General features: G+C 38.8%; 1 protein-coding gene across 2 annotated transcripts in view; it reads left to right on the top strand.

The window, feature by feature from the left end:
- SLIT3 (slit guidance ligand 3) overlaps window positions 1–12,371 on the top strand; it is a 534,750-nt gene that overhangs the window by 447,522 nt on the left and 74,857 nt on the right. For both annotated transcript variants that reach the window (XM_088133617.1, XM_088133616.1), the window contains one exon: window positions 9,066–9,205. In XM_088133617.1, the coding sequence (XP_087989743.1) occupies window positions 9,066–9,205 (140 nt within the window). The remainder of the gene's footprint in view (window positions 1–9,065; window positions 9,206–12,371) is intronic.

The following is a 12,371-nucleotide window of genomic DNA, read 5'->3' as shown; positions in this document are numbered from 1 at the left end:
GTGGTCTTATTCTCATCCTTCAGTTACAGGGAATGCTGGTGGTCTACTTCTCATGTAGTTCATTTCTTTTTCCATTGTGCTTCAAAATGAATAAAATCTTGGGGGATAAACCATAAGTAATATTGATGTGTATGAAATGTTATATGGAAGCCCGCTTCGGAATGTTCTGTTGTTATGGTCTGTGAAAGAAATTATATTTTCTACATATCTTTTTCTCTCCCAGTGAAACATATTAATACACATGCTCAGCTGCCAAACTTGTCAAATCTTTGCTTTTATAAATTTAAGCCAAAGCATTCTTCCATATGAAATGCCAAGTGATTTAACTCGAAGGATTCTGTAGTCACAGGCAAGAAAAATTATCTTCTAAATAATAGTAGAGTAGTGACATAAGCCAGGAAATTCACTCTGTTTTGACTGGAACTCCATTCTGATACCCTTCCTGTTCATGCTGTGCTTAGGTTGCATAAAGGGCCCAAACAGCAGGTGATTCTGCTTTTCATATTTGTTGCTGTAACATGCTGCCACAACAGTGTCAGTAAAGGGCATGGGATCAGGTGGAAGTCTTAAACAAAATGTCTTTCTTTGACCTTAGATAAAGATGATTGCTCCAGAAAGAAATGGGAGTGTTACTTATGGGGCCTATTAAGCCACTTAATTAAAAAAAAATTAAAAAGCATTAGCTCATAAAATTCTTAGCCTTCGTTGACTATATAGTAATGCTCAGAATATGGGTAACAAACAAGAAGTGCTAAAAGTTTTATGACAGGAAGGCAGATTTGATTTCATATGTGTAATGGACACTTGATGGGATGAATCTCATGATTAGAAGAGAGCAGCTGAAGGTTATAATTTGTTCAAAGGAGCAGAAGCAAGAAAAAGGGAGGAGGAGCTGCTCTATATGTTAAAAGTATCCACTCCTACTCAGAAATCCAAATGAATCAATTTGGCAGTGCTCTGGAGGAATGAATTAAAACAATACTGTTATTGGTGCCTGCTACCATGTGGGTGATGCCATCCAAAAGCAAACTGCAAGAAGCATGAAGGAGTAATGATCAGGAAATTTGGGAAACAAGCATGAATCTTCCAGGAAATGTTTAACTTGATTTGATGATGCCATTTTTATTTAAAGGATGGAGGAAGACACAAGAGGATCAACTGTTCTTAACTTGATAGTAACTAATAGAAAAGACTTAGTTGGTGAATTCAAAGTAGGAGGAACATTAAGATAAAATCACCCTGAGAGGTATCAAGTAGTATTGTGATGGAAGGCATGAGCAGGGAAGGTTCTGGAATGGAGCTTCAAGATTGCCAGGAGTGGGGAGAGACGTTCCAGGGGAAGCACCTCCTCAGTCCTCAGCCGGAGCGTGGGAAAGCCAAGAGAATAAGACTGGCCCCTCCCTAGGGGCCTCTGTTGTGGTATAGATTTAGTCTGGCGAGATTCTGTCTATTAGGTGTAAGCTAATAAAGGAACTAAACCATTCTGGACTGTCTCGTTGTTATTCTTGGGCTGAACCTGACAAGTATGCCGTAAGGTTCAGTACTGAGCCAATAAACTTCAATAGTATAATAATAATAATATGAAGAGGGTGAAAGAATGCTGACTACATTTGCATATGATACAAAATTGGGTGGAAAAGCTATTGTCCTGGAAGGCAGAAATAAATTTGAAAATAATTTTGATAGGTTAGAGAAATTTGCTGGAAGTAGTATAATAAAATTTAGTACAGGCGAATCTACTAGTTCTATAGGATACAAAATATCTTGGAAAAATAATTGATTGCAAATGGAAAAGAAGACAGCACTGTGGTGTTGGCCTCAAAAAAAAGGGGGGGCATTATAGTTGTAGGCTGCATCACCAGAAATATAATTTCCAAATCACAGGAAATCTACTATAGTCTGCTATGATCAGATCACACCTTGATATGATACCTAATTTTGGGCACCATACTTTAAGAAGAATTCAGAAAAAAGTAGAACAAGCTCAGAGAATTTGGAACAGGTTCAAAGAAAGACAGCAGTGATGATTAGGGAATTAGAAGTTCTTATGAGGAGACTAAAGAAGCGAGGAACGTTCAGCCTGGAGAAGAGAAGGCTGTAGCAGCTTTCAAATACCTGGAAGGAACTCAAAGAAGACAAATTTCAGACCTGTTCTCCATCATTTCAGAGTTCAGGACATGGAATAAAGGAGTTAAGCAACAGGAAGGCAGAATCTAACTGAATGTTAGTAAAATGTTCTCAGAATAAGAACAAGTCAGCTCTGGAACCAATTAGCCAGAGAGATGGTGAGCTCACTTTCTCTGGATGTGTTTAAGAAGAGGCTTTAATTTGAATTCCTATGCTCAGCCAGAGGTTGGATTCATTGGGCTAATGTACTCTTCTAACTATATGATTCTGTAATTCATTTAATGATAAACAATTTGGTCTCAAATGTTGTGACCATAATTGTTCTTATTTTTATTTTGCATAAAATAATGTTGGTAATAAACATTACTTGTGCCCATTTTGCAGCTTCTCTTTCCATCCTCTCGGAGTAAGCACGTCATGGATGCTATTGCTAACATCCGGAATTTATTAAGGCATATTTTAGTAATTATATTTTTTCAAAATAGTCGAGTTTGATATTCGCCTTTCATCTTGAGATACAGAATACAATAAAATTGGATATAAAAATAGCTTTTGATATAATTTCTGTTTAAGACTAAGGCAAATAATAGCAAAAATATGCATTCTCCATGTTAGTATTTGCTTATCCCTTCTAGTTGTCTCAACTGAGAATGATTAGCAAGGGAATCACACTTTCAGACCATTTAATTACTGCTGAAATTTTAATAGTATTTTTTGTTGCAGGAAATAGAATTCAGGAATATTTCATTCTGGCTTAGTCATGCCCATTGCAGAGAAGCCCTTTTAGCTCCTGTGTTAACTGGCAATTTTGTTTTTGTAGCTGGAGCATATCAATTTGCAGGATGTTAAATTCTGTCTTTTACTTTCAGTAACACAAAACTCACTTAAGAACTTCTTTGGGGGAAAAAACCTAGGCTGATAGATTTTTACAGCGTTAATGTTCCATAGTTGATGGATAAGTTCAGTGTTTATGGACTATTGAATCTGTCCAATTGATATGCAGGTGTGCGTAGTTATTTAGCCAAAGGGCCTTAAACATTTGCTGCAGAAAAAATGTATTTGAATACAACAGCTGATTTGTAGACCACAATACATCTGGCCAGCATATACAGCATCCAAAGACTAAATTACTTGATCAGAGTAAGCTAATATAATTAAGTACTTCCAATATATGTAGCCATCTCAAAATTTACCAAAAGAGCTGTCCTTAAAAATAGCATTACATTCTGTACAGTTTATTTGTGGCCTTATGTTGAAGCGTAGTTTCTGAGTGAAAAGGAAACATGTATTTGTTATCTTAGAGGCAGGACCAAATGGTCTTCTTGATGATGGCATTGATACTGCTTCAACACAAAGAAGCACAGTTTAGTTGGGAAGCTACAGAACAGAATTGGCCAGTTACAATAATACAAATAGACACATCCAGAAATGTATTTTAAAAAAAGAATGCTGTAGCAGTACTGTATAGTTTATATATATACTGTATGTATGTATGTATGTTGTGGAGGGGGGAAGGGTATACCTTTACTAGCTTCTTGGCAAATCTATGGCTTCAGATACATAACTTGTTTACTTAGTGACTCTCTATGACCAAAGATATTTTCATCTTCAGAACTCCAGAGCTCAGACATCTTGATTGCTTCTTTCCCATATTTGGAGTCACATCATGATGCCTGGAAATCTACCTTTCAGTTGATCACATTTGCTTATTAAAGCCTTGGTGTGACAAGCAAATATATTTTGCATTTCATGGAATGCCATGCCCATGATGGAAATGCATGAGAGAATTCACATACTTTTGCAGATTTTTTCTTCAAGACGTTTCAAGGCTGATTGGTCCTCTGAACCAATATCACATCAACAAAAAATGTATGTATGGTATCTAAACTGTGTGGAGAATTCTCTTTGGTGTTCTTTCTTTCTCAGTGATATTGAGATCAGTACAGGTAGTCCTCGGTTAATGACCACTCCTTCAGTGACCAAAGTTACAACAGCACTGAACAAATGGTACTTATGACTGGGCCTCAAAGTTCTAGCTGTTCCAACACCCCCATGGTCATGTGATTGCAAACTGGGCACTTGGCAACCAGCTTGCAACAATGGTTGCAGTGTCTTGCGGTCACATGATTGCCATTTGTGACCTTCCCTGCTGGCTTCCCACAAGCAAAGTCAGTGGGGAAGCCAGCATGGAAGGTCACAAGTCACTAGGGTAAGTCTCCCATACCCTGCAGCAGCCAACCCCAGCCCTGCTGTGCTCATGCTGCACCTTGCTGGCCCCTTTTGCACCTTGCAGCAGCCACCCCAAGCCCCACCACGGCTTGCCGGCCCCTCACGCATCCTTGCACACCCTGCAGCAGCCACCCCAAATTATGCCATGCCAGCCCCTCCCTCACCCTTCTGTACCTTCCCACACCCTGCAGTAGCCACCCCAAGCCTCATCATGCTTGCACCATGCCACACCAGTCCCTTGTACACCCTCCCGCACCTGGCAGCAGCCACTTACCTGCCCACCGGCCTGCTTGCAAGCCACCTGGGACTTGCAACTTCCTGCCGGCATCTCCACTGACTTTGCTTGTTGGCAGCCAGCAGGAAGTTGCAAGGAGGTCCTCATTTAATGACCTGATATCCTTGCTTAATGACGACAACAGGAGTGCTGGGATAGCTGTCACTAAGTGAAGAGGTCACGTGACATCACGCTTTACAACTGCATCGCATAACGATGGAAATTCTGGTCCCAGTTACCATTGTTAACTAAGGACTACCTGTAGTTAAAATCAAAGCAATAAAAAATTTCAGTGCATACACATATTGTGTGAAAGACTCCATCACAAGGGTTTGGGGTGATTGCCAGTCTTTTTAATGATATGCTTTTAATTATCTGCATATCTGTGTTCGGTCAGGTGGCACACAGAAACAGAAAGTAAAAATAACCAGCTGGGTCACCTCATTTATCTTCTAAACTGAAAGAAATAATCTGCCCTCCTAAACTGAGACCTTATATGCCAAGTTGTCGTCTAAAGCACAGTTTTATGGCTGAGTTATAAGCCCCTGAAAAAGAGGGTTTTGTAATGGAAACGGAAGACATGATAAATGGATCACTTTATTTAATTAGAGTTCTTTTATCCTCTTACTTTTTTTTTTCTTGGCAAAAAAGATGCTGTGCCAGCTCTTCTTTACTTCTCTATCTGCCTCTTGTGATCTCTTGAATCACCACCAGGTCAGACAGGAGACTTTTTTTTATGGGTTCTAATGAGGTAGCCGACAGGCAAAGAAAATATTTCATACAGATGGAGTGCACTTTAAATAGAATTGATTCAAGCAGTTTGTTTTCCTTCATCCCTTCTAAAGTTATGTCCCCATTCCTTCCAATATTATGGCTTATGAGCAATCACTATAAGATTAATAGTGCAAGGAGTTCTTCTGTATAATCTTTTCAGATCATTTTATGGCACTTAAAAAAAAATTAATACTTCAGTAAAATATTGCTTTGTTCTGCTGGACAGCTATCCACCTTTTTGAACTTATCCTCCTAAAAAAAGAAAGAGGGAAAAAGTGACTTGTTCCTTTTGCTAAGGAGGAAAGTGGATTGCCTTACTAGCTCAATAATAAGAGATAATCAAACTTGCTTGACTCAGCAGTAGCATCTTCCATACATTGCTTGCTCTTTTTATTTTGGTATATTGATTATTCAGAGGGCTAACTTCCTCCCTTTTTTCTCTGTAAGTCTGTGGTACTGGTTCTGAAGGGGAAAATTCCCCATTACCCAATGGATGAGTAGAAACAAGTAGAGACCACGCAACCTACTTGAGCCAAGTTTATCTTAACAGCACTGGGGACAGAAAACAAGGTTCTGCCCACTTAAGGAGCATACAGACAACCTTTACATACTTGTATAACAAATACTGATCAGTAATGATGTCAAATGTCAATCATCTTATTTCTGATAAATGGATTAGATTTTCTTCTTACAGTGAGAATACACAGTAAAGCAGAGGTGGCATGAGTCAGCTAAGCAAGCTATTAGGGAGGCTTACTTGAGTTCAGGGGCCTTGGTCGTTCGAAGACCATGGTTTGGTAATTATTCAGGTACTTGTTTTATCCCTTCAGTTCCAGGAGTTGCCTGGAAAGGAACACACAGAGAAGTATGCTGTTCTCAAATTCTGGTATGGATTGTAGAAGCACTGCTCCCAGGCAAAAATCGGAAGCAGTCTGTATAATAAAAGGGCAGGATATGGAGGATAAAGGTTGGGCTGAAAAGTGAACACACATTCAAGTTGAAGAAAGGCTTTGGGGGCTTCAAAATCCCTCTTAAGTGGAATCCCAGTTTCAGCGAAATGAGTTAAGGGTGTAAAAATTGCAGTAAGATTAGGAATTAATTTATGGTGAATATTGGCAAAATGCTATACAGTTGGGGCATTACTCCAAGAGATGATGAATCCTACCTTAATTGATATAACCCCAATAGTCTAATGAAGACAGATCAAGGAAACTTTTCTCTATCTTAACATGAGGCTAAATTACAAAAGTGACTTAACCGTAAAGGTGTGGGCACACTGGCAGAATAAATCAGCAACTCATCTAAATAAGCAGTCAAAAACTTGTTCAAAGATCATGGAAAATATTATTCATAAATCTCTGAAAGACCAAGAGGCTGCACACCAATCTGAACAACATTATCTTATATTCTGAATTCCCATAGTAAGAGTCAAAGGCAGTTAAATATTAATGTTCCTCTTTCATGCAAAATAGACTATAAAGCTCTCTGAGATCCAGTTTGGTAAAAATGCATGCCTTCCACAACCATTCTAAGAGTTAATAAATGAAGGAGAGTAGTGATATCTAATGGTTACAGAGTTCTGGGGGTGGTACTCATAGAATGCATATAGGGTTGCATATGTGTTGGGGGTGAGTGGTGGAGATTTAAGGACCAGCAGAATCCTGGAAAATTAACCATGATGTCATTGTGATACCAATGAATATATACATTGTGAGTCTGTAGCTAGTCCATTACTAATTGGCAAGGGGGAGGCTTTTATTCCTAACAACCTGGCCATTTGATCTATGAGTATCCTGCTAAGCTTAGGCTTTGTGTGTTCCTAGCTGCATGGGTTCAATTTCTGAAGTGTCTGATGTGGAGGTCCAGGGAGTGAAAGAGAATAATGGTGTCTACCCTTCCCATTCCCATAACCTGCTGCAATTCCTTGAGTCTTCTGTTGATGTTCAAGTAGACCTGGATTAATACTGTCAAAGTTAATCATGTGCCTTGATGAATGACTTTGTCCTCTATTTCATCTGATAGTCTCTCAATGAACTGGTCAGTTCAATCTCTTTCATTCTAGCTCATATCCTGAACTAATAGCTACAACGCATCAGCATATGTCCTCCCTAAATGCTTCATCTGTCATAGGTACTGGTTTTCACAGTCTCAAGTCACTTGCTTGACAGGGTCTTTAAAGGTAGCTCTCAGGTGTCCCATGAAATTTTCACAGTTGCACCAGCTAAAACTGAGCTAGTCTGGGTTTTTCATTTTATAGGTTCTTCAGTCGTTAGGCTAATTATAAATCCCATGGTGGTTCAGCTGGTGAGGAAATCATTTGATCTCAGGAAGAAGTATAGTTCACATTGAGTGAAGAAGACAGTAAATTTGGTCAGATTCCCATATTTTGAGGAAAGGAAACTGAGTTGGAAGGCTGCAGCTGTTGCAGTTTCAACATCTACTGCAGGGTCTTTGGCAAAGACTGGTAACAGGGATCATTCATTGTGATAGATTCATCCTCATTTGCTGAGCTATCCCCCTGGTCCATCATCTTAATAGCTAATTTCTTTTTTCTGTGATGGTCCCATATTATGGAAGAAATGGCCACCGAAGCTGAAGCAAATTCCCTCCTTGTTATGGTATAGGATGAACTAAAACGTAGTTTTTCACTCAGGCCTTACAATGTTTTATGATTACATTTGTGGTATTATATTTCTTCTTCATTCTGCGGTATACATGTTTTCAAAATAAAATAATAAAAGGGAGATTGGTGTTTCCAAAAATAGTTATCATCAGAGGATAACTAGGACCTTTAAGTTCATCTGTAATGTTCAGCACTACTGCCATTATTACATAAGTCATGCTAGATTGTTAAGATTTATGAATATAGCTTTGGTGAAGTGGTCTTATCATCCCTTAGCTGCATTCTCCCATTTAGTTTTGACCTAGAAAAAAAGTATTCCTGCTATTTCTGTTGCATACATAATGTTTACTTCTAAACTCTATGGCTCTGTGTGTGTGTGTGTGTGTGTGTGTACGTTTGTATGTAAATTCTGTTACATGAAAAATGCAATAGAAGCACACACATGTACCCTTGATGCCTAAGATTACATAATCCAGGAAAAGATTTACTGCTAAGGCATTAACTGGCCCTCTTATTGGGTATCCAGAAAAACAATTGGATATATCTGCAAATATGTGCATTGCCAGAATTGCGAAGCATGAATCTGGAACAAACTACAAATCTCACTGAAGCTGATCTGCCATCTGTATGCATCCAGATCTGTCATCTGGCCATTGAATTGCAAAACTGTATCATATGGCAGAATTGAAAAGATCTAAGCAATCCCAGGATATAGCTATGTGTCTTAATTAAATGGTACACTATTCTCCTTTAATGATGTCTTATTGCTTTTTTGCTACTGAGATGTATATCTAATTTCTGTGACAAAATGTAAATGTTAAATTGTGAAATATTACCACAGCCTGAGATACTTTGGCTATGTGCTGAAGTTGGAATCTGTATTAACTTTCTAATTTAGTATCCCTCGATCTTCAGAGGGCAACACCTCCCCCCCCCCCATGTTTGTGTGTGTGTTTGTATATGCAGTTCCTATTTCTAACTCATTTCTGCCTGAAATGTCAATTAATGCCCATCTCTCCTTTATTCCTTTGTTAAAAGTTGTTCCTGCTCTATTGGATTTGAAGGGAAGAAATGTGAACTGAATCCAGATGACTGTGAAGATAACGATTGTGAGAACAACTCAACTTGTATGGATGGGATAAACAATTATGCCTGCCTTTGTCTTCCCAACTATACAGGTTAGCATATCATTCTCAGAGATTTTAGAAACGCCTCCTGAAAGTTTCCATTTGAAGCCTCCAGATGACATGTGAAGTCTGATGTAGCTTAATTGATTTTTTTCACACCAGGAGGACTTCTGTGACTGCTGCTGGGGTGGGGCAGACTCTTATAGGAATGCCACAGTCTGAACTGCCTGCATCTACCCACAGGAAAGGCAGCAAAATGCAAGGGGAATAATTATGTTAATTCACATAGTTTAATTTTACTTTAGGTAGAGCAATTTCAGTTTTGGGAATGTGGTCCCCAAGCTGAACAACTGCAGCAATTGATGTGAATAATACATTGGAAGGGGAAGCGAGTTAGGAATATTTTCCATCAGTGGTGATCTAGAAAAAATGGACTGGACATCTGTGGCATGGAAAAGAAAGGATTCTACCTGTCTCAGAGCCTAGCAAAGGAAGTGGAGGTTATGCTTTTTAAAAACAGTTGGTTTCAGATCATCAGGCATGTATTTATGGTATTTGCAGAGCAATTTCTTTTCTTAGTGCTATACATACCACCACCTGTAATACAGGTATCAAAATAAAGTACCCAGGAAAGTTCGGTTTATATGTGTATGTATTTGTGTATCTAAAACGTTGATACTATTGTTTGATCTAAGTCATGTAAGAGACACTCCAAGCTACTGTTCTGAATTCTAAAATGGATGAGGAGGTAAGAGACTTCAGTTATTCAATGTGGGGGGAAAGGCACTCTGTGCATGCTTAGAGGTACTTCCCACATTTCAAGGTTCCATCATGATGTTAAAAACAGAGCTCCAAGCTGAGTCCTGGTGACATCTTGGCTCCCATTACTGTTTCAGACATAACAGTACACCAGGGTTAACTAATCTGTGAACAAAATTCAGGCTTCCAAATCCTTCTACCCCCTCCTTTCCCTGGATGGTAACAAAGAAGAGATTGAAAGTTTTCCCTTTGGCTTTTAATATTCCATAATTCCCCATTACACCCAAACCCAAGAGCATGGTTTTAGTAAATCAAAATCCAATCATTGTTTAAATTCTAAAGAAGATTAAAAGGGGAATCAAAGCTTTTGATCTCCTTGAAGAAAGGAGGGAGACCATCCAAGCCCAAAGATCATGCAGTCTTGTTCATGCAGCAGAAAACTATGATTTTCCATGTCTGAAGTTGCCAATGGTTTGTAATTTAAACAAGGTTATGATTTGTAGAAAACAAACAAAAAAAGTCAGTATAGGTAGTCCCCAGTTTAAGAACGAGTTCCATTCCCAAGGTCTGTCCTTAAGTCGAATTTGTATGTAAGCCAGAACAGTACATTGTATAATACTGTATAAGTGATTTTGTGTAATGAACTCGAACCATTGTGTATTTAACTCAAGTTTTGCTACAGTAGGCTCCATTCTTAACTATGGGTCATCCTTAAACTGGGCGTTCTTAACCCAGGGACTACCTGTTCTTGTGAAAAGGTCCTGGAAGAGAAAAAGCAAAGAAATGAATGGTTTTATGGCCGGGAAAAGTGTGTAATATTCTCTGATTTTAGCTTGATGACCATTTGGAGAATGAATTGGCCTAATGTCTGAAGAATTAGGGGATATTAACTCTAAGTGGGTGTTATACAATCATATCTGTATATGCTAAGTATGAGATGCAGCTTTGATTTTTCATCGCAAGAGAAAGACACTTTGCGTGTGATGAGAGGCATTGCTTTACTACATATGTCATACATTCACTGCCAGATTTTGGGTCATCCTTTATAACTTGGGTGGTGCTTAGAAAGAGAACATCATCTTCTACATGATACATACATACAGTATAAGGAATGTTTGCATTACATTTATTTAACAGATAGCTTGCTATCCTGTATGTGTCATCTGGAGGTATCTGCTTACATGTTCTTCCCACTTTCTATTTCTGGCATATTTCAAGTCTGGATTGTGTCAGCATCCCCACTGCCCATCAAGCTTCACGGACGGGTGTCAAACGTTAGTCCATTTGCGCCCACTCATGGGCAGCAGTGTCTCTCTTTTCCTCAGTCGAATGCCAGAGGAGAACTTGTGGTATGGAAAAGGGATGCTGAACTTACAAAGATGCACATTCCCTTATGGCATCATAGAAAATAAATCATGATTAAATATTGAGCTATATATAAAGCTCAGCACAATAAACTATAATGCTAATGGCAGTTAAAGAACTGGGCATAGCTTTGTGCCCTGCACACCATCCAGTGCAGTGCTGGAAACGCTTAGTTGCCCTGCTCAAGCATTTTTATTCTGCATTGATTGCTATTCGATGATGTAGAGTTCGGAGCATGCTCATAGAGGATCACTCTTTCAGTGGTTATTACTTAAGAGCTATGCTCCCCGCTACAAAACATTACAGTGTGGCTCCTTTGGCTTAGGGTTTCTGCCATCATTACAAACTTCTGAGAGATTCATCCATTTTCTGTCCTTCCTCTCAATCTCAGCATTCTGGGACCGCTGAGTAATAAAAAGCATGGGACTTCATCCACACACACACGCGTGCACACACACACACACACACACACACATTCCTAGAGCTATTTTTGTAAATTGTGCTCTTTCCATAACGGCATTTATCTCTCTCTGTCTTGCACAAATAAGTCAGCTGTAACTACATTAATTCAGCACTACCAATATGGGCAGATACTGCAAAACAACAGTAGGGGTATATAATTGTAACTTTTTCCTCTGTTTTGGGGTGCGGCTAAGTCCACTCGGAGAACAGGATACAGGATTTGTATGGATCATTGATCGTAATAAAGAATGTATTTTATGTATTTATACAGGATTTGATGGGCCTTTAGTCTTATCCATTGGGGCTTTTTTCCCCAGCTTTTATGTTCTAAATTTGTACCTTAATGTAATGTCAGTTTATTCTAAGGTTTGGAGAAAAAAGAAGTTCCTATTTCACACATAATAATACTGGGAAAGTGGTTCCCGTTCAAGAACAGAGAAGCATTGGTCATGCCAATTATCTCAGCAAGCAACTCTACATTTATTCATTTTATGCCTTCACATTAACATCCATACCCGTTTGAAAACTACAGGGAACATTAAAGCATTTTGTTCAAATGTTCATAAGAAAACAAAGAACAATAAATGGTAAAGTGTATGCCTATGCTTAAGTGAAAACTGCTTAGTTTTCA

Source organism: Python bivittatus, unplaced genomic scaffold (genome assembly GCF_059951505.1).
Source record: "Python bivittatus isolate LINGU-HERP-01145 unplaced genomic scaffold, Pbiv_v1 ctg000080_np1212, whole genome shotgun sequence".
NCBI classification, from domain to species: domain Eukaryota; kingdom Metazoa; phylum Chordata; class Lepidosauria; order Squamata; family Pythonidae; genus Python; species Python bivittatus.
This window is presented reverse-complemented; position numbering and strand designations above follow the sequence as displayed.